Below are 23,592 nucleotides of genomic sequence, written 5' to 3' on the forward strand. Positions count from 1 at the left end.
TTGAGCGTGAAAAACCCAGCAGCGTTGCAGTTCTTGACACACTCAAACCGGTGCGCCTGGCACCTACTACCGTACCCCGTTCAAAGGCACTTAAATATTTTGTCTTGCCCATTCACCCTCTGAATGGCACACATACACAATCCATGTCTCAATTGTCTCAAGGCTTAAAAATCCTTCTTTAACCTGTCTCCTCCCCTTCATCTACACTGATTGAAGTGGATTTAACAAGTGACATCAATAAGGGACCATAGCTTTCACCTGGATTCACCTGATCAGTCTGTCATGGAAAGAGCAGGTGTTCCTAATGTTTTGTACACTCAGTGTAGAACACAAACATGAACAGTAACAAATAATACTTTTTTATTGTTTTATTTTAAGTAAAAGACAAACACTTCTTTATAAAGGGGGAATTTTCTTTAAATACAAAAATTTAAACAAAACGCAAGCTGCCTTACACTCTCCCTCTACAACACTTCTCAGTGAAACAATAAAGATAATATCATTCAACCCTTCTCCCTTCCTATCCAAACGCTCCGGAGTGAAGGTTCCCCTATGTACAGATCAAAGATCATCATCCCCTTCCCCACCCAAGGATCTAGGGGCAAATTCACACTACCCAACACTCCCAGCCCCCCCCCAACCCTGACCCCACCGTAATAACCTCTGATCATCCCCTTCCCCACCCAAGGATCTAGGGGCAAATTCACACTACCCAACACTCCCAGCCCCCCCCAACCCTGACCCCACCGTAATAACCTCTGATCATCCCCTTCCCCACCCAAGGATCTAGGGGCAAATTCACACTACCCAACACTCCCAGCCCCCCCAACCCTGACCCCACCGTAATAACCTCTGATCATCCCCTTCCCCACCCAAGGATCTAGGGGCAAATTCACACTACCCAACACTCCCAGCCCCCCCAACCCTGACCCCACCGTAATAACCTCTGATGTCATAGATTGGTGGCGTTCCAGGCAGACTACACTGCATCGGATTGCTATTTGATAAGATGTGGTTAGCCGACATGTTAAACACCGATCCAGGTTGTTGTGAGATCATGCGTCTGCAGTGTAGTCAGCCTGGAACGGGGCCAGAGTCTCATTTCCCAGCCTGTTGGGCCTGACGCCGCAGCAGCACGTAAATCTTCTCCTTGATCCAGTCCTTGTTGTACGGCTGGTACGTCTGTGTGTCCGCACGGTACCTAACGGAGAGACAGACGGAAAGATATATTAAAACATGGGCTGGTACGTCTGTGTGTCCGCACGGTACCTAACGGAGAGACAGACGGAAAGATATATTAAAACATGGGCTGGTACGTCTGTGTGTCCGCACGGTACCTAACGGAGAGACAGACGGAAAGATATATTAAAACATGGGCTGGTACGTCTGTGTGTCCGCACGGTCCCTAACGGAGAGAGATATATTAAAACATGGGCTGGTACGTCTGTGTGTCCGCACGGTACCTAACGGAGAGACAGACGGAAAGATATATTAAAACATGGGCTGGTACGTCTGTGTGTCCGCACGGTACCTAACGGAGAGAGATATATTAAAACATGGGCTGGTACGTCTGTGTGTCCGCACGGTACCTAACGGAGAGAGATATATTAAAACATGGGCTGGTACGTCTGTGTGTCCGCACGGTACCTAACGGAGAGACAGACGGAAAGATATATTAAAACATGGGCTGGTACGTCTGTGTGTCCGCACGGTACCTAACGGAGAGAGATATATTAAAACATGGGCTGGTACGTCTGTGTGTCCGCATGGTACCTAACGGAGAGAGAGAGAGACACGTTTAACGTGGCTTATTGATTAGGGCTGTCACAGTGACCGTATTACCGCCACACCGGCAGTCACGAGTCATGACAGCAGTCAAATTCCACGTGACCGTTGAGTCACGGTAACTAGGCTACTCTGGGCGGCAGGTAGCTTAGTGGTTAAGAGCATTGTGCCAGTAACCGAAAGGTTGCTGGTTCTAATCCCCAAGCCGACTAGGTGAAAAATCGGTCGATATGCCCTTGAGCAAGGCACTTAACCCTAATTGCTCCTGTAAGTCGCTCTGGATAAGAGCGTCTGCTAAATGACTAAAATGTAAAATGTAAATGTTATGCTGCTGATGGTCATTAGTAGCCTACCAAACTTGCTAACTGCCTGGTACTCAGCACTCTATTGTCCCTCTAATCACTCTGACATCAATGCAAATGTGCTCTAAATTCTAATCAAACACTTCATGAGAGCCCCGGCATTCAGAGCAGAATAGGATCACCTGTTGTGCAGCGAGAGCCAGCTCCTCATAGCTGGTTGATGCATGGAATGAAATGTGTTCCTCTAAGCCCATGTTGCGTAACATTTCTATAGGCTATGCTATGCAATTGTGTGAGAAAACAGTTTTGATGGCCTCTATTAAAAAGAGGAGGATCCCCATCAGCTTTCTAGAGGAAAGTCTACTATATTTTGTTCTTAACTTTCCTAATATTAAGCACATTGTTTTGCGTTACAACCGGAGTAGCCTACCTGACTGGCATGAAAATGAACCACAGGAAAAGCGTCCTCCATTCGCTATTCAAGTGCATACAGATGACGTGTCTTATTTTATCCTGTTTCGAGACAGGTGCATGATAATGGTCCATTCTATATCAAAACTCATTTCACACATATATTATTTAGTATATGTAAAGACAAGATTAAATCATGTAGCCTAGCCCATAAGCCTATAAGTTTTGATAAGGCTTGTTACACAATTAAAGTGACCAAATAACTAAGCATAGCCTATAGGCCTTGGACCACCGGTACAGGGTTGCTATTCGAGTGCAGGCTACAGAGGACATGTACTGTCTACAGTAGTAGTGGTAGTGACTGGTTATAGTAGTGGTAGTGACTGGTTATAGTTATAGTAGTGGTAGTGACTGGTTATAGTAGTGGTAGTGGTAGTGACTGGTTATAGTTATAGTAGTGGTAGTGTCTACAGTAGTAATGGTAGTGACTGGTTATAGTAGTGGTAGTGACTGGTTATAGTTGTGGTAGTGACTGGTTATAGTAGTGGTAGTGACTGGTTATAGTTATAGTAGTGGTAGTGTCTACAGTAGTAATGGTAGTGACTGGTTATAGTAGTGGTAGTGGTAGTGACTGGTTATAGTAGTGGTAGTGACTGGTTATAGTAGTGGTAGTGGTAGTGACTGGTTATAGTAGTGGTAGTGACTGGTTATAGTTATAGTAGTGGTAGTGACTGGTTATAGTTATAGTAGTGGTAGTGACTGGTTATAGTAGTGGTAGTGGTAGTGACTGGTTATAGTTATAGTAGTGGTAGTGACTGGTTATAGTAGTGGTAGTGTCTACAGTAGTAATGGTAGTGACTGGTTATAGTTATAGTAGTGGTAGTGTCTACAGTAGTAATGGTAGTGACTGGTTATAGTTATAGTAGTGGTAGTGACTGGTTATAGTTATAGTAATGGTAGTGACTGGTTATAGTAGTGGTAGTGACTGGTTATAGTTGTGGTAGTGACTGGTTATAGTAGTGGTAGTGACTGGTTATAGTTATAGTAGTGGTAGTGTCTACAGTAGTAATGGTAGTGACTGGTTATAGTAGTGGTAGTGGTAGTGACTGGTTATAGTAGTGGTAGTGACTGGTTATAGTAGTGGTAGTGGTAGTGACTGGTTATAGTAGTGGTAGTGACTGGTTATAGTTATAGTAGTGGTAGTGACTGGTTATAGTTATAGTAGTGGTAGTGACTGGTTATAGTAGTGGTAGTGGTAGTGACTGGTTATAGTTATAGTAGTGGTAGTGACTGGTTATAGTAGTGGTAGTGTCTACAGTAGTAATGGTAGTGACTGGTTATAGTTATAGTAGTGGTAGTGTCTACAGTAGTAATGGTAGTGACTGGTTATAGTTATAGTAGTGGTAGTGACTGGTTATAGTTATAGTAGTGGTAGTGACTGGTTATAGTTATAGTAGTGGTACTGTCTACAGTAGTAGTGACTGGTTATAGTTATAGTAGTGGTAGTGACTGGTTATAGTTATAGTAGTGGTAGTGACTGGTTATAGTTATAGTAGTGGTAGTGACTGGTTATAGTTATAGTAGTGGTAGTGACTGGTTATAGTTATAGTAGTGGTAGTGACTGGTTATAGTAGTGGTAGTGACTGGTTATAGTTGTGGTAGTGACTGGTTATAGTTATAGTAGTGGTAGTGACTGGTTATAGTTATAGTAGTGGTAGTGTCTACAGTAGTAATGGTAGTGACTGGTTATAGATATAGTAGTGGTAGTGACTGGTTATAGTAGTGGTAGTGACTGGTTATAGTAGTGGTAGTGACTGGTTATAGTTATAGTAGTGGTAGTGACTGGTTATAGTAGTGGTAGTGACTGGTTATAGTTATAGTAGTGGTAGTGACTGGTTATAGTTATAGTAGTGGTAGTGGTTGGTTATAGTTATAGTAATGGTAGTGACTGGTTATAGTAGTGGTAGTGACTGGTTATAGTAGTGGTAGTGTCTGGTTATAGTAGTGGTAGTGACTGGTTATAGTTATAGTAATGGTAGTGACTGGTTATAGTTATAGTAGTGGTAGTGACTGGTTATAGTTATAGTAGTGGTAGTGTCTACAGTAGTAATGGTAGTGACTGGTTATAGTTATAGTAGTGGTAGTGACTGGTTATAGTTATAGTAGTGGTAGTGACTGGTTATAGTTATAGTAGTGGTAGTGACTGGTTATAGTTATAGTAGTGGTAGTGACTGGTTATAGTTATAGTAGTGGTAGTGATTGGTTATAGTTATAGTAATGGTAGTGACTGGTTATAGTTATAGTAGTGGTAGTGTCTGGTTATAGTTATAGTAGTGGTAGTGTCTGGTTATAGTTATAGTAGTGGTAGTGTCTGGTTATAGTAGTGGTAGTGACTGGTTATAGTTATAGTAGTGGTAGTGACTGGTTATAGTTATAGTAGTGGTAGTGACTGGTTATAGTTATAGTAATGGTAGTGACTGGTTATAGTTATAGTAGTGGTAGTGACTGGTTATAGTCATAGTAGTGGTAGTGACTGGTTATCGTTATAGTAGTGGTAGTGACTGGTTATAGTTATAGTAGTGGTAGTGACTGGTTATAGTTATAGTAGTGGTAGTGTCTACAGTAGTAATGGTAGTGACTGGTTATAGTTATAGTAGTGGTAGTGACTGGTTATAGTTATAGTAGTGGTAGTGTCTACAGTAGTAATGGTAGTGACTGGTTAGTTATAGTAGTGGTAGTGTCTGGGGGATATGATCTTTGACCCTCTAACTTTCTCACTCATTATTCATGATTATCCATTCAGACAGACCATGTGGGTAGATCTATGGGATTTGATCCCATTCAGACAGACCATGTGGGTAGATCTATGGGATTTGATCCCATTCAGACAGACCATGTGGGCAGATCTATGGGATTTGATCCCATTCAGACAGACCATGTGGGTAAATCTATGGGATTTGATCCCATTCAGACAGACCATGTGGGTAGATCTATGGGATTTGATCCCATTCAGACAGACCATGTGGGCAGATCTATGGGATTTGATCCCATTCAGACAGACCATGTGGGTAAATCTATGGGATTTGATCCCATTCAGACAGACCATGTGGGCAGATCTATGGGGTTTGATCCCATTCAGACAGACCATGTGGGTAGATCTATGGGATTTGATCCCATTCAGAGAGACCATGTGGGTAAATCTATGGGATTTGATCCCATTCAGACAGACCATGTGGGTAGATCTATGGGATTTGATCCCATTCAGACAGACCATGTGGGCAGATCTATGGGATTTGATCCCATTCAGACAGACCATGTGGGCAGATCTATGGGATTTGATCCCATTCAGACAGACCATGTGGGTAGATCTATGGGATTTGATCCCATTCAGACAGACCATGTGGGTAGATCTATGGGATTTGATCCCATTCAGACAGACCATGTGGGCAGATCTATGGGATTTGATCCCATTCAGACAGACCATGTGGGCAGATCTATGGGATTTGATCCCATTCAGACAGACCATGTGGGCAGATCTATGGGATTTGATCCCATTCAGACAGACCATGTGGGTAGATCTATGGGATTTGATCCCATTCAGACAGACCATGTGGGCAGATCTATGGGATTTGATCCCATTCAGACAGACCATGTGGGCAGATCTATGGGATTTGATCCCATTCAGACAGACCATGTGGGCAGATGGGTTGAGTCCCAGTTCTCCACCTCCCTCCTGAAGTATGTACACTTTCACATATATAATTTAACAAAAATGGTGGAAACTCCCTCCAGCCAATACCAACTGATGCTTTTAAATCCTTGACGGGGGATTGTGCACATCAGGAAAAGGGTGTAGAATCAAAGACACGGCGAAATCCATGTGAAAAGTGTACTACTTACACCAAGCAGCTGAGGTCAGCCAGGTCATCGATGAAGTCAAACAGTTGACTGATGTCATATGTGATGGATGGACTATTGGGGTTCATTCTCTTTAGGTGTTCCTCGTACATCTTACAAACACCTGGAAGGAGAGTCATACATTAGGAGAGTCATACATTAGGAGAGTCATACATTAGGAGAGTCATACATTAGGAGAGTCATACATTAGGAGAGTCCTACATTAGTTGAAGTACTCGCTGCAAATCTGTCACAGGCATCAAAATTCACCACAAAAAGATAAAAACAGGCCTATGCATAATTGAGAAAAATAAAACATATCAATGATAAGTCCTCTGTAGCTCAGCCGGTAGAGATAAAAGCGTCTGCTAATTGGCATATTAAATGTATTATATGATAAGTCCTTTTATGAATTGCACAGCGTGTACGCAAAGCCAATAAAAAAGAGGATTGTATGCTATGACATGAATGTAGTTTGCTCAACCACCGAGGACTCACGTGTTAGGGTCCTAAAGCTCAGTGGGCCACAGATGAAGTGGGTTCAATACCCTGGTCTGTCAGTCTAAAGCTCAGTGGGCCACAGATGAAGTGGGTTCAATACCCTGGTCTGTCAGTCTAAAGCTCAGTGGGCCACAGATGAAGTGGGTTCAATACCCTGGTCTGTCAGTCTAAAGCTCAGTGGGCCACAGATGAAGTGGGTTCAATACCCTGGTCTGTCAGTTTAGGTGGTTGTCAACGTACCTCCCATGCACTCAATTACAGATTCATAATCCTCGTACGATTAGTTTTTACTGGTTGACCGATTGTAAATCATGCATGAAAAGGTGACGGATGTGCATCATTGTGTAAATTATCACTCCCGTAAGATTCGTCCTTAAATGAGTCGTTTACTATAATCGGTAGTGAATCTCTTTTTTTTATGTAGTGGCATGTTATAGAAGGGTACAGACATATTTGTGATTTCACTTGGTTTTTGAGAATAAACTTACCTCAGCCGCATATAGACTTCCTTATTGCTCGTTGTGCGGACCACCGATAGACATGAACAAAAGCTCCAAAAACAAATAAGTCCTTTTAGAAAACAGACGCGCTCAGTATACTGATGCAGGTCTTTAGATGTTGTACACGTGAAATTGTGTCATTCCTAACTTTTGTCCACAACGATATATTCAATGTTGTGCGACACCGAGCCGTTTCCCCTACCAGCAGGCTACACGGAGAAAAGGGAAACGGCTCGGTGTCGCACAAAATAGAACATAACATTGCAGACAAAGTTATGAATGATAGTTTCACATGTACAGTGGTGATTTTAGCATGTCAATCTTAGTGGGGCAACCCCCCCCCCAAAAAAAAAAAATTCCGAGCTCTACCCTTAGATTTGGCGGTGACGTAGTGTCCCCACGAGTGAGAGAACACTGAGCCAATCACAGCGCAACTAGAGAACATTACCAACCCCTAAGCTCTGTATTTTCCGCAGGCTGACCCCACCACCACAGAAAGCACTGAGCTAGGCTGAAACACCTGCATGTTGGAGCTGCCTTACTCAAGAAAGCAAAAAAAGAGACCATGTTTGTACGCAGCTTTATTAACTCAATGATTATTATTTTTATTAATTTTTTTTACATTGTTTTGCAAACTGATATGTGACAAAATAACATGCAAAAAATATATATAATTTTTTTGCTAAACAGGTGGGGCTCTGCCCTACCTACCCTGAATGATGGTCGCCGCTGCATGTGTACAACATCTAATACCTACATCACTATACTGAGAGCATGTTTGTTTCTAAAAAGGATGTATTTGGTGTTTTTTGGAGCGTGTCCGTGTCTTCTGGTTACCCCACAGTGCACAACGAGCAATAAGGAAGTCTATTGCGGCTGAAATAGTAAACCACTCCTTTAAGATGGAGAGGACGTAGGACCCCCCTCTAAGCATTCAATTGGGACAAGGAAGGAATGGGTATTTAGCCTATGGGGCAGGGCTCTCAACCCTATTTTCTTTTGGAGAGCTACCCTCCTGTAGGTTCACTCCAACCCTAATCTAGCACACCTGATTCTAATAATTAACTGGTTGACAAGATTTAAAAAATCAGGTTTGTTCCAACTGGGGTTGGAGTGAACTGCAATGGGGGCTGTCAGTTTACCCTCCATGCACTCGTTGACTGATTCATAGTCAGCATATGTCCTCCCCTCTGGCCTCTTAGTAGGCTGGACCAACAGGATCGTGTGAGACTGCAACAATAACAAAAACAGAGTAGAAATGTCAGTTTTCAAAATCAACTTTTCAGTTTCAATAAGATTTATAAAACTCAAATAACCAGGTTAGGGGTTTTGTACAGTATCTCTCAAGCAGTATAATATACAGCCCTGTCAAGCAGTATAATATATAGCCCTGTCAAGCAGTATAATATACAGCCCTGTCAAGCAGTATAATATACAGCCCTGTCAAGCAGTATAATATACAGCCCTGTCAAGCAGTATAATATATAGCCCTGTCAAGCAGTATAATATATAGCCCTGTCAAGCAGTATAATATACAGCCCTGTCAAGCAGTATAATATATAGCCCTGTCAAGCAGTATAATATACAGCCCTGTCAAGCAGTATAATATACAGCCCTGTCAAGCAGTATAATATACAGCCCTGTCAAGCAGTATAACATATAGCCCTGTCAAGCAGTATAATATATAGCCCTGTCAAGCAGTATAATATATAGCCCTGTCAAGCAGTATAATATATAGCCCTGTCAAGCAGTATAATATATAGCCCTGTCAAGCAGTATAATATATAGCCCTGTCAAGCAGTATAATATACAGCCCTGTCAAGCAGTATAATATACAGCCCTGTCAAGCAGTATAATATATAGCCCTGTCAAGCAGTATAATATATAGCCCTGTCAAGCAGTATAATATATAGCCCTGTCAAGCAGTATAATATATAGCCCTGTCAAGCAGTATAATATATAGCCCTGTCAAGCAGTATAATATATAGCCCTGTCAAGCAGTATAATATACAGCCCTGTCAAGCAGTATAACATACAGCCCTGTCAAGCAGTATAATATATAGCCCTGTCAAGCAGTATAATATATAGCCCTGTCAAGCAGTATAATATACAGCCCTGTCAAGCAGTATAATATACAGCCCTGTCAAGCAGTATAATATATAGCCCTGTCAAGCAGTATAATATATAGCCCTGTCAAGCAGTATAATATATAGCCCTGTCAAGCAGTATAATATATAGCCCTGTCAAGCAGTATAATATACAGCCCTGTCAAGCAGTATAATATATAGCCCTGTCAAGCAGTATAATATACAGCCCTGTCAAGCAGTATAATATATAGCCCTGTCAAGCAGTATAATATACAGCCCTGTCAAGCAGTATAATATATAGCCCTGTCAAGCAGTATAATATATAGCCCTGTCAAGCAGTATAATATATAGCCCTGTCAAGCAGTATAATATATAGCCCTGTCAAGCAGTATAATATACAGCCCTGTCAAGCAGTATAATATATAGCCCTGTCAAGCAGTATAATATATAGCCCTGTCAAGCAGTATAATATATAGCCCTGTCAAGCAGTATAATATATAGCCCTGTCAAGCAGTATAATATATAGCCCTGTCAAGCAGTATAATATATAGCCCTGTCAAGCAGTATAATATACAGCCCTGTCAAGCAGTATAATATACAGCCCTGTCAAGCAGTATAATATATAGCCCTGTCAAGCAGTATAATATATAGCCCTGTCAAGCAGTATAATATACAGCCCTGTCAAGCAGTATAATATATAGCCCTGTCAAGCAGTATAATATATAGCCCTGTCAAGCAGTATAATATATAGCCCTGTCAAGCAGTATAATATACAGCCCTGTCAAGCAGTATAATATATAGCCCTGTCAAGCAGTATAATATATAGCCCTGTCAAGCAGTATAATATACAGCCCTGTCAAGCAGTATAATATATAGCCCTGTCAAGCAGTATAATATATAGCCCTGTCAAGCAGTATAATATATAGCCCTGTCAAGCAGTATAATATACAGCCCTGTCAAGCAGTATAATATATAGCCCTGTCAAGCAGTATAATATATAGCCCTGTCAAGCAGTATAATATACAGCCCTGTCAAGCAGTATAACATATAGCCCTGTCAAGCAGTATAATATATAGCCCTGTCAAGCAGTATAATATACAGCCCTGTCAAGCAGTATAATATATAGCCCTGTCAAGCAGTATAATATATAGCCCTGTCAAGCAGTATAATATATAGCCCTGTCAAGCAGTATAATATACAGCCCTGTCAAGCAGTATAATATATAGCCCTGTCAAGCAGTATAATATATAGCCCTGTCAAGCAGTATAATATACAGCCCTGTCAAGCAGTATAATATACAGCCCTGTCAAGCAGTATAATATATAGCCCTGTCAAGCAGTATAATATACAGCCCTGTCAAGCAGTATAATATATAGCCCTGTCAAGCAGTATAATATATAGCCCTGTCAAGCAGTATAATATATAGCCCTGTCAAGCAGTATAATATACAGCCCTGTCAAGCAGTATAATATATAGCCCTGTCAAGCAGTATAATATATAGCCCTGTCAAGCAGTATAATATACAGCCCTGTCAAGCAGTATAATATATAGCCCTGTCAAGCAGTATAATATATAGCCCTGTCAAGCAGTATAATATACAGCCCTGTCAAGCAGTATAATATATAGCCCTGTCAAGCAGTATAATATATAGCCCTGTCAAGCAGTATAATATATAGCCCTGTCAAGCAGTATAATATACAGCCCTGTCAAGCAGTATAATATATAGCCCTGTCAAGCAGTATAATATATAGCCCTGTCAAGCAGTATAATATACAGCCCTGTCAAGCAGTATAATATACAGCCCTGTCAAGCAGTATAATATACAGCCCTGTCAAGCAGTATAATATACAGCCCTGTCAAGCAGTATAATATACAGCCCTGTCAAGCAGTATAATATATAGCCCTGTCAAGCAGTATAATATATAGCCCTGTCAAGCAGTATAATATATAGCCCTGTCAAGCAGTATAATATATAGCCCTGTCAAGCAGTATAATATACAGCCCTGTCAAGCAGTATAATATATAGCCCTGTCAAGCAGTATAATATACAGCCCTGTCAAGCAGTATAATATATAGCCCTGTCAAGCAGTATAATATATAGCCCTGTCAAGCAGTATAATATATAGCCCTGTCAAGCAGTATAATATATAGCCCTGTCAAGCAGTATAATATACAGCCCTGTCAAGCAGTATAATATATAGCCCTGTCAAGCAGTATAATATATAGCCCTGTCAAGCAGTATAATATACAGCCCTGTCAAGCAGTATAATATACAGCCCTGTCAAGCAGTATAATATACAGCCCTGTCAAGCAGTATAATATACAGCCCTGTCAAGCAGTATAATATACAGCCCTGTCAAGCAGTATAATATATAGCCCTGTCAAGCAGTATAATATATAGCCCTGTCAAGCAGTATAATATATAGCCCTGTCAAGCAGTATAATATATAGCCCTGTCAAGCAGTATAATATACAGCCCTGTCAAGCAGTATAATATATAGCCCTGTCAAGCAGTATAATATATAGCCCTGTCAAGCAGTATAATATATAGCCCTGTCAAGCAGTATAATATACAGCCCTGTCAAGCAGTATAATATATAGCCCTGTCAAGCAGTATAATATATAGCCCTGTCAAGCAGTATAATATATAGCCCTGTCAAGCAGTATAATATACAGCCCTGTCAAGCAGTATAATATATAGCCCTGTCAAGCAGTATAATATATAGCCCTGTCAAGCAGTATAATATACAGCCCTGTCAAGCAGTATAATATATAGCCCTGTCAAGCAGTATAATATATAGCCCTGTCAAGCAGTATAATATATAGCCCTGTCAAGCAGTATAATATATAGCCCTGTCAAGCAGTATAACATACAGCCCTGTCAAGCAGTATAATATATAGCCCTGTCAAGCAGTATAATATATAGCCCTGTCAAGCAGTATAATATATAGCCCTGTCAAGCAGTATAATATACAGCCCTGTCAAGCAGTATAATATATAGCCCTGTCAAGCAGTATAATATATAGCCCTGTCAAGCAGTATAATATACAGCCCTGTCAAGCAGTATAATATACAGCCCTGTCAAGCAGTATAATATATAGCCCTGTCAAGCAGTATAATATATAGCCCTGTCAAGCAGTATAATATACAGCCCTGTCAAGCAGTATAATATATAGCCCTGTCAAGCAGTATAATATATAGCCCTGTCAAGCAGTATAATATATAGCCCTGTCAAGCAGTATAATATACAGCCCTGTCAAGCAGTATAATATACAGCCCTGTCAAGCAGTATAATATATAGCCCTGTCAAGCAGTATAATATATAGCCCTGTCAAGCAGTATAATATATAGCCCTGTCAAGCAGTATAATATATAGCCCTGTCAAGCAGTATAATATACAGCCCTGTCAAGCAGTATAATATATAGCCCTGTCAAGCAGTATAATATACAGCCCTGTCAAGCAGTATAATATATAGCCCTGTCAAGCAGTATAATATACAGCCCTGTCAAGCAGTATAATATATAGCCCTGTCAAGCAGTATAATATATAGCCCTGTCAAGCAGTATAATATACAGCCCTGTCAAGCAGTATAATATATAGCCCTGTCAAGCAGTATAATATACAGCCCTGTCAAGCAGTATAATATACAGCCCTGTCAAGCAGTATAATATACAGCCCTGTCAAGCAGTATAATATACAGCCCTGTCAAGCAGTATAACATATAGCCCTGTCAAGCAGTATAATATATAGCCCTGTCAAGCAGTATAATATACAGCCCTGTCAAGCAGTATAATATATAGCCCTGTCAAGCAGTATAACAAATCAAATCAAATTGTATATGCCACATGCGCCGAATACAACAGGTGTAGACATTACCGTTAAATGCTTACTTACAGCCCTTAACCAACAATGTAATTATTTTTTAATAAAAAGTAAAATAAAACAAAAAAAGTGTTGAGAAAAAAAGAGCAGAAGTAAAATAAAATAACAGTAGGGAGGCTATATATACAGGGGGGTACCGGTGCAGAGTGCAACAAGTGTTGCTAAAACGGGTACAGCAACAGGTCCAGCATTATATTGCTAGCAGAGGTGAAGCCACGGCAGGGCTGGGCAGATTGAATACTGGGCCAAGGCCCTGGCAGATTGAATACTGGGCCAAGGCCCTGGCAGATTGAATACTGGGCCAAGGCCCTGGCAGATTGAATACTGGGCCAAGGCCCTGCCAGATTGAATACTGGGCCAAGGCCCTGCCAGATTGAATACTGGGCCAAGGCCCTGCCAGATTGAATACTGGGCCAAGGCCCTGCCAGATTGAATACTGGGCCAAGGCCCTGCCAGATTGAATACTGGGCCAAGGCCCTGCCAGATTGAATACTGGGCCAAGGCCCTGCCAGATTGAATACTGGCCCATCCAATCACACTGGTTTAAAATATATTGTCAGACTAATCAGAAGGGTTGAAAATGCAGTAGGAGGTCCCTGGGATCTAATTGGTTATATTGCGGTCATATGGTAAATCAGAAGTGCATACCGTTCGTGCCGCATGGCAAATATTAAATAGCTGATTGTTCAATCGCGGGATAAACACAAGTCTGAATGATCCTTTCAAATGATTTAAACGTTCATTGTAGTGTATTCCCATTAGTAGGCCCCATCTCATTTCCTTGTCTGGTCTAGATGGACGTCATTTTGTATAATATGGTTCGCTCCTAGATTAGATGGTTGCATTCAAGACCAGGTCGTTTTTATTGATCTTAGTTTGATCAGTATCAGTAGAGTAGGCCTGTCGTTTTTGTAGTGTGCCTATTATTAAATATTATAATATTGTCTCCAGTCTGTAAAGTGTCATAGAATTGCACGAAATGTGTTTAGAAAAAAGGCTAATTGTGTGTTTTAAGGTTCAGAAACGTCGATAATCATCGGTTGCGATACGGCTGTGGAAACATATGGTCCTTATCTTTCATCAGCGAGAAAGAATCCTTCAAATAAAAAAAGTGACATACTGTTGCAGTTTTTGACAGATCCACAAGCTGTGTGCCTCCAGTTGAGGAACAACACTTTCTCCCGAATTAGGCTTGTGTTTAACGCATGCTACATAGCTGATTTGCACAGGTGGCCGCCAATGTCTTCCATAAACAAGCGCAGTAGCATGGATATATGTCCTTGTGGGAACACTAACCCTAACAAGGTGTGTATCTAGTTAACCTTTTTTTCCCCTCTCGATGATATCAAAGAGAAGGTCCTTATGCTTCCAAAACCGTACCGCAAGCGACGCGTTTTAATTTTCAGATTGAGCGTCGGCAATTTTGTTACAGAAGATGCCTTTGTCCAATGCTAAATGACTAAAATGTAAATGTAATATAATGGAACTGAGAGTTATGACAAGGGCTATAGCTAGCGTAGCTCAGAATTCAACACAGGATGACAACGGCTGGTCAGTTAACACGCAGACTAAAATAAATAGCTGAAGATTGTTACAACACGATGTAATATAAGAAGCTGTTATATGACAAAGTCAAAGATGTTTAAAAACGACTCACTTCATTAGCGAGCTAGCTAGCTAACGTTTATCCGTTTGTTGATTGACATGCGTGCACAATTTCAAAACAAGCCTAGTTAGCGATCTACTTATTATTTTATCTGGTAAACTACTCGAATGCAAATCTAGAAATGTTATTTAAAAAAAACTAACCATAATTCCTTCACCGTGCTCTTGAAGTAGGTAAGATTTCTCGTGCTACACGATTTGGATTTGATGGCAGAACGAGAGCGGAAATGACTTTTGATACCGGAAGAATAACTTTAGGAATGCGAGAAGGGTTAGTGTGATCCTCCGGACGTTCCTACCCTCAGTGTTGCCATGTTCCCGGTTTTCCAGTCAAATTGAAAACGCGGGTAAAAATGTTTTGGTCGCGGTCTGCAGGTTTTTGGGCTATATATAAGTTGCACTGTGGCCGCCATGGCATTTCTCTTAAAATATATATTTCACTGTGACCTGCTGCTGACTGTCAGGCATTGAGACAGTCTGTTCCTCAGTAGACTTTTCCAACAGGCTATTGGGAAACACAATCACTTCTTACCTCGAAGATGGCTCTGTTATTTTCTACATGAGAAAGCTTGGTTCTGCCACTATTTTTTTCAAACTAGATACATAGAAGGAGGAGACTGAATACATAGGAGGAGACTGAATACATAGGAGGAGGACACTGAATACATAGGAGGAGGAGACTGAATACATAGGAGGAGGAGACTGAATACATGGGAGGAGGAGACTGAATACATGGGAGGAGGAGACTGAATACATAGGAGGAGGAGACTGAATACATAGGAGGAGGAGACTGAATACATGGGAGGAGGAGACTGAATACATAGGAGGAGGAGACTGAATACATAGGAGGAGGAGACTGAATTCATAGGAGGAGGAGACTGAATACATAGGAGGAGGAGACTGATTACATAGGGGGAGGAGACTGAATACATAGGAGGAGGAGACTGAATACATAGGAGGAGGAGACTGAATTCATAGGAGGAGACTGAATACATGGGAGGAGGAGACTGACTACATGGGAGGAGGAGACTGACTACATGGGAGGAGGAGACTGAATACATGGGAGGAGGAGACTGAATACATGGGAGGAGGAGACTGAATACATAGGAGGAGGAGTCTGACTACATGGGAGGAGGAGACTGACTACATGGGAGGAGACTGAATACATGGGAGGAGGAGACTGAATACATGGGAGGAGGAGACTGACTACATAGGAGGAGGAGACTGAATACATGGGAGGAGGAGACTGAATACATAGGAGGAGGAGACTGACTACATAGGAGGAGGAGACTGAATACATGGGAGGAGGAGACTGAATACATAGGAGGAGGAGACTGACTACATAGGAGGAGGAGACTGAATACATGGGAGGAGGAGACTGAATACATAGGAGGAGGAGACTGACTACATGGGAGGAGGAGACTGAATTCATGGGAGGAGGAGACTGAATACATGGGAGGAGGAGACTGAATACATAGGAGGAGGAGACTGACTACATGGGAGGAGGAGACTGAATTCATGGGAGGAGGAGACTGAATACATAGGAGGAGGAGACTGAATTCATAGGAGGAGACTGAATACATGGGAGGAGGAGACTGACTACATGGGAGGAGGAGACTGACTACATGGGAGGAGGAGACTGACTACATGGGAGGAGGAGACTGAATACATGGGAGGACGAGACTGAATACATGGGAGGAGACTGAATACATAGGTGGAGGAGACTGAATACATAGGAGGAGACTGAATACATGGGAGGAGGAGACTGAATACATAGGAGGAGGAGACTGAATACATAGGAGGAGGAGACTGAATACATAGGAGGAGGAGACTGAATACATGGGAGGAGGAGACTGAATACATAGGAGGAGGAGACTGAATACATGGGAGGAGGAGACTGAATACATAGGAGGAGGAGACTGAATACATGGGAGGAGACTGAATACATGGGAGGAGGAGACTGAATACATGGGAGGAGGAGACTGAATACATAGGAGGAGACTGAATACATAGGAGGAGACTGAATACATAGAAGGAGGAGACTGAATACATAGGAGGAGACTGAATACATAGGAGGAGACTGAATACATGGGAGGAGGAGACTGAATACATAGGAGGAGGAGACTGAATACATAGGAGGAGACTGAATACATAGGAGGAGACTGAATACATGGGAGGAGGAGACTGAATACATGGGAGGAGGAGACTGAATACATGGGAGGAGGAGACTGAATACATGGGAGGAGGAGACTGAATACATGGGAGGAGGAGACTGAATACATAGGAGGAGACTGAATACATAGGAGGAGACTGAATACATAGAAGGAGGAGACTGAATACATAGGAGGAGACTGAATACATAGAAGGAGACTGAATACATAGAAGGAGGAGATTGACCAGGTGGTGATACAGCCCGACAGTGGCCTCCATCATTCTAAAATGAAAGAAGTTTGGAACCACCAAGACTCTTCCTAGAGCTGGCCACCCAGCCAAACTGAGCAATCAGGGAAGAAGGGCCTTGGTCAGGGAGGTGACCAAGAACCCGATGGTCACTCTGACAGAGCTCCAGAGTTCCTCTGGGGAGATGGGAGAACCTTCAAGAAGGACAACCATCTCTACAGCACTCCCCCAATCAGGCCTCTATGGTAGAGTGACCAGATGGAAGCCACTCCTCAGTAAAAGCACATGACAGCCCACTTGGAGTTTGCCAAAAGGCACCTAAAGACTCTCAGACCATGGGAAACAAGATTCTCTGGTCTGATGAAACCAAGATTGAACTCTTTGTCCTGAATGCCAGGCATCACGTCTGGAGGAAACCTGGCACCATCCCTACTGTGAAGCATGGTGGTGGCAGCATCATGCTGTGGGGATATTTTTCAGCGACAGGGACTGGGAGACTAGTCAGGATTGAGGCAAAGATGAACGGAGCAAAGTACAGAGAGATCCTTGATGAAAACCTGCTCTGGAGCGCACAGGATCTCAGACAGGGGTGAAGGTTCACCTTCCAAAAGGACAACAACCCTAAGCACACAGCCAAGACAATGCAGGAGTGGCTTCGGGACAAGTCTCTGAATGTTCTTGAGTGGCCCAGCCAGAGCCCGGACTTGAACCCGATCGAACATCTTTGGAGAGACCTGAAAATAGCTGTGCAGCGACGCTCCCCATCCAACCTGACAGAGCTTGAGAGGATCTACAGAGAACAATGGGAGAAACTCCCCAAATACAGGTGTGCCAAGCTTGTAGCGTCATACCCAAGAAGACTCGAGGCTGTAATCACTGCCAAAGGTGCTTCAACAAAGTACTGAGTAAAGGGTCTGAATACTTATGTAAACGTGATATTTCCATTTTTTATTTGTAATAATTTAGCAAAAATGTGTAAAAACCTGTTTTTGCTTTGTCATTGCGGGGTATTGTGTGTGGATTGATGAGGAAAAAAACAATTTAAGCAATTTTAGAATAAGGCTGTAACGTAACAAAATGTGGAAAAAGTAAAGCGTTCTGAATACTTTTCCGAAGGCGCTGTTATTAGCATAACATAACCCACCAACAGTAACTCTTACAGTGTTCCCAGCTACATACACCAAACCAACTTCCACATGTTCGGGCTATCCTAACACATTCTTTAAAACTTTTATCAAGGTTTGATACAAAGTTGGTGTACTGAACACAGTGGTGCAAATCGCTCCAGGATAAAAAAAAAAGTAATATTCAATATCAGTAAGTTAGACTAAATATTAGCACTTCATATACTTGTGGGTAATAACATTCAATCTGGATAATAACACAAAACAAATCAAAAGGCTAAAAAAAATTTATAGAAAAATATTACGAAAACAAGCAACACTCAAAACATGACGGAGGGTAAATGAGGAGAATCAATCTCCAAAAGAAAACGCGACTCCTCGACGGATACAAATGATTTATGGTTTTCACCACTGGGACTGGTAAGTGTGGAAAGCGATCTGTTCTAGTCGATAAATGACAAACTGGGCATACTTTAATTAGTCAGTAAGGATATAAAGGAGTTGAAGGCGAGCCTTGAAATGAGTGACGAAAAAGCTGCGATTAATAGTGAAGGAAACAAAAAAGCTAAAAGGGACGGTCACTAAGATAGAAACGGATGTTAATGAACTTAAAAAGGAGAACATCTTTCTGAGAGAAGCCTTAGTAGACATACAGACTAGATCTACAGCATGAGAGAAAATCGAGTACTTACGGGGATCCAGGAAAAAGAAGGAGAAGTTCCCGAAAATGTAGTGAAGGAATTCTTTCTTACAGCGCTTCAAATCCCACTCGATGCTGTCGATAAAATCCAACTCGAATGTGTACACCGTTTCGGACAGAGATATGAGCGTCCAGTTGTTGCCAAATTTGCGTTCTTTAAGGATAAAGTAATGGTTAAAAGCCTGGGTAAAAGACTCGCTGGCACGAAAATAGGCATGAATGATCAGTTCCTGAGGGAGATTGCAGAACGGCGCAAAGTTCTGTACCCAATCTTCAAGGAGAATATATATATATATATATATATATATATATATATATATATATATATATATATATATATATATATATATATATATTTCTTTTTTTAACCTTTATTTAACTAGGCAAGTCAGTTAAGAACAAATTATTATTTACAATGACGGCCTACACCGGCCAAACCCAGACGACGCTGGGCCAATTGTGCGCCGCCCTATGTGACTCCCAATCACGGCCGGTTGTGATACAGCCTGGAATCGAACCGGGGGGTCTGTAGTGATGCCTCAAGCACTGAAATGCAGTGCCTTAGACCGCTGCGCCAAAAGCGCCAAACCAAATGTTCCCGAGACACAAAGACTACTCCATGGCTATTCTAAAAATTACAAAGTTCTCATAGGGGAGTTGAATAATGGAACACCCAATACTAGCCATGGTAGGGATTGTAATAATAAAAAATATATATAGATAAAAATTGTTAAATAAAATATAATACAAATATTCATATGTAAATGCCTGGAACATTTCAATTTTGGAGAATCTCTTATGAAATGGGTTAAAATCATATCAATATAGTAACCCTAGGTGTAAAATAGTAAATAATGGCTATTTCTCCGAAAGTTTTAAACTGTCAAGAGGAGTAAAACAAGGTTGTCCACTATCGGCATATCTATTTATTATGGGCATCGAAATGTTAGCTATTAAAATCAGATCCAACAATAATATCAAGGGATTAGAAATCCAGGGCTTAAAAATAAAGGTGTCATTGTACACTGATGATTCATGTTTTCTCTTAAATCCACAACTTGAATCCCTACACAGCCTCATAGAGGATCTAGATACATTTTCTAACCTCTCTGGATTACAACCAAATTATGATAGGTGTACTATATTACATATTGGATCACTAAAAAATACAACTTTTACATTACCATGTAGTTTACCAATAAAATGGTCTGATGGTGATGTGGATATACTCGGAATACATATCCCGAAAGAAATAAATGTTCTCACTCCAATACATTTTAATAGAAAGTTAGCAAAAATAGATAAGATCTTGCTACCATGGAAAGGTAAATACCTGTCAATTTGTGGAAAAATCACCCTGATTAACTCTTTAGTATTATCCCAGTTTACCTATTTTCTTATGGTCTTGCCTACGCCTGTTTTTATTTATTTGTATATTATATGAGGAAAACATATTCAATTTTATTTGGAACGGCAAGCCAGACAAAGTTAAACGGGCCTATTTATATAATGAATATGAATTCGGAGGGCAGAAATGATTAAATATTAAAGCATTAGACCTATCACTAAAACCTTCAGTCATACAAAAGTTATACTTAAATCCGAACTGGTTATCTAGCAAATTAGTAAGATTGTCTCACCCCATGTTCAATAATGGCCTTTTCCCCTTTATTCAGATTACAACCTGTCACTTTCAGTTATTTGAAAAGGAAATAATCTCACAAATATCACTATTTCTAAAACAAGCCATAGAAAATTGGTTGCAATTTCAATTTCATCCACCAGAAACGACAGAACAAATAATGCTACAAATATTGTGGTTAAACTCAAATATACTAATTGATTTAAAAAAAACATTATGTTTAAAAAAGGTATAATATTCGTGAATTATATAATCGGTAGGACTGGTGGAGTTATGTCACACATGCAACTGGAAATAAAATAAATAAAAAAATGGAAGAGGAAATGGAAGGGGGTAAAAGTAAGGAATTGCATTAAAGACCATAATTAGTTAAAGAAAAGTGTGATAAATAAAAAAGTATACCAGTTTAATTTAAGCACCAAAAAATTGACAGCCGTCCCATATAGATTGCAAAATAGTTGGGAAGAGATTGGTGACGTACCGATTCCATGGTACATGGTTTATGAACTGATACGCAAAACGAAGCCGGATTCAAAACTTAGAACTTTTCAATTTAAATGATTATACAAAATTCTTGCAATCAATAGAATGTTATTTATATGAGGGATACAACCTTCCCAGCTCTGCAGATTTTGCTGCGAAGAGACAGAAAAATTTGATCATTTGTTTAGGTATGTAGCTTGTTTTTGGTCACAGGTCAAGGAATGGCTGAATAATTGCAACATTTACCTGGAGCTAACCCTGCAGATAGCACTACTGGGTGATCTGAAAAGTCATAGTCAATCAATCAATAATATAATAATACTTTTAGCAAAAATGTTTATTTTCAATTTACGATCTGTAGAAACAATGAGAATAGAAAGGTTCAGAACTTTTATGAAATATCACAGCATAGTTGAAACATATATGGCAAATAGAAAATCCAATATGGATGGTGTTAAGAGATAGATGGGAGGGGTTGAATGGAGCTGAAGTTTGGGACTAATAACAACAAGATAACTAATGTAAAATACACTGTGTCCGTAAAACGTATATAGATTATAGGTTAAGAGCTGTTGTAAAAGATATGGCAAATAGAAATCAAACCGGATGGACATCAGAAATAGATGGGAGAGGTTGAGAGTAGAGGAAGGACAGGAGTAAAAACAAACAAAATATAACTATTGTAAAATAGACTGTGTCCATAAAACGTATATACATAGTATGTATAAGCTGGAAGTAGAGGCCTAAGCGTTGTTGTTCACAAGTTTACTCCAATTAGGGGAGGGGTGGTGGGGTTAGAAAGTAATAATAATAAAAATAATAATAACCTAGGATAACTATTTACATTAGCATAAATTAGCATAAAATAACCCACCAACAGTAACTCTTGAACCGTTCAAGCTAGAGATAACAAACCAACTTTCACATGTTCAGGCTATCCTAACTTTTCATCAACCTACTTTTTCAACTATAACCAGTCACTACCATTACTACTACAGACACTACCACTACTATAACTATAACCAGTCACTACCATTACTACTGTAGATACTACCACTACTATAACTATAACCAGTCACTACCACTACTATAACTATAACCAGTCACTACCATTACTACTACAGACACTACCACTACTATAACTATAACCAGTCACTACCATTACTACTGTAGATACTACCACTACTATAACTATAACCAGTCACTACCACTACTATAACCAGTCACTACCACTACTATAACTATAACCAGTCACTACCACTACTATAACTATAACCAGTCACTACCATTACTACTACAGACACTACCACTACTATAACTATAACCAGTCACTACCATTACTACTACAGACACTACCACTACTATAACTATAACCAGTCACTACCACTACTATAACTATAACCAGTCACTACCATTACTACTACAGACACTACCACTACTATAACTATAACCAGTCACTACCACTACTATAACTATAACCAGTCACTACCATTACTACTACAGACACTACCACTACTATAACTATAACCAGTCACTACCATTACTACTGTAGATACTACCACTACTATAACTATAACCAGTCACTACCACTACTATAACTATAACCAGTCACTACCATTACTACTACAGACACTACCACTACTATAACTATAACCAGTCACTACCACTACTATAACTATAACCAGTCACTACCATTACTATTGCAGACACTACCACTACTATAACTATAACCAGTCACTACCACTACTATAACTATAACCAGTCACTACCATTACTACTACAGACACTACCACTACTATAACTATAACCAGTCACTACCACTACTATAACTATAACCAGTCACTACCATTACTATTGCAGACACTACCACTACTATAACTATAACCAGTCACTACCACTACTATAACCAGTCACTACCATTACTACTGCAGACACTACCACTACTATAACTATAACCAGTCACTACCATTACTATAACTATAACCAGTCACTACCACTACTATAACGTTTTCCAAAACCATACATACTTTAACTGTTTTGCTTTAAATAATAAAGTCAAATGTTTTAAACTTCTACCACTACCACAAACATACTTTTAAAGAGCTTTAGCAAGCCCCACAACTTTACCTGTAAAGTTCCCATCTAGTTATTAATATAAATAGCCCTAAAGCTACCATCTGAACTACCCGCCATGCCGACCCCAGTCACAGTA

General features: G+C 40.4%; 1 protein-coding gene across 1 annotated transcript; it reads right to left on the reverse strand.

The window, feature by feature from the left end:
- Positions 1-353: 353 nt before the first annotated feature.
- LOC311145813 (enhancer of rudimentary homolog) lies at positions 354-15,264 on the reverse strand. Its single transcript, XM_084182128.1, has 4 exons — positions 15,176-15,264; positions 8,539-8,626; positions 6,399-6,519; positions 354-1,201 (listed from the first exon to the last, which is right to left on the reverse strand). Exons 1-4 carry the CDS (start codon positions 15,176-15,178, stop codon positions 1,099-1,101), a joined length of 315 nt encoding a protein of 104 aa, XP_084038254.1. The 5' UTR covers positions 15,179-15,264; the 3' UTR covers positions 354-1,098.
- Positions 15,265-23,592: the final 8,328 nt, after the last annotated feature.

The sequence above is a fragment of the Coregonus lavaretus genome (assembly GCF_964263955.1).
Source record: "Coregonus lavaretus genome assembly, chromosome: 18".
NCBI classification, from domain to species: Eukaryota; Metazoa; Chordata; class Actinopteri; order Salmoniformes; family Salmonidae; genus Coregonus; species Coregonus lavaretus.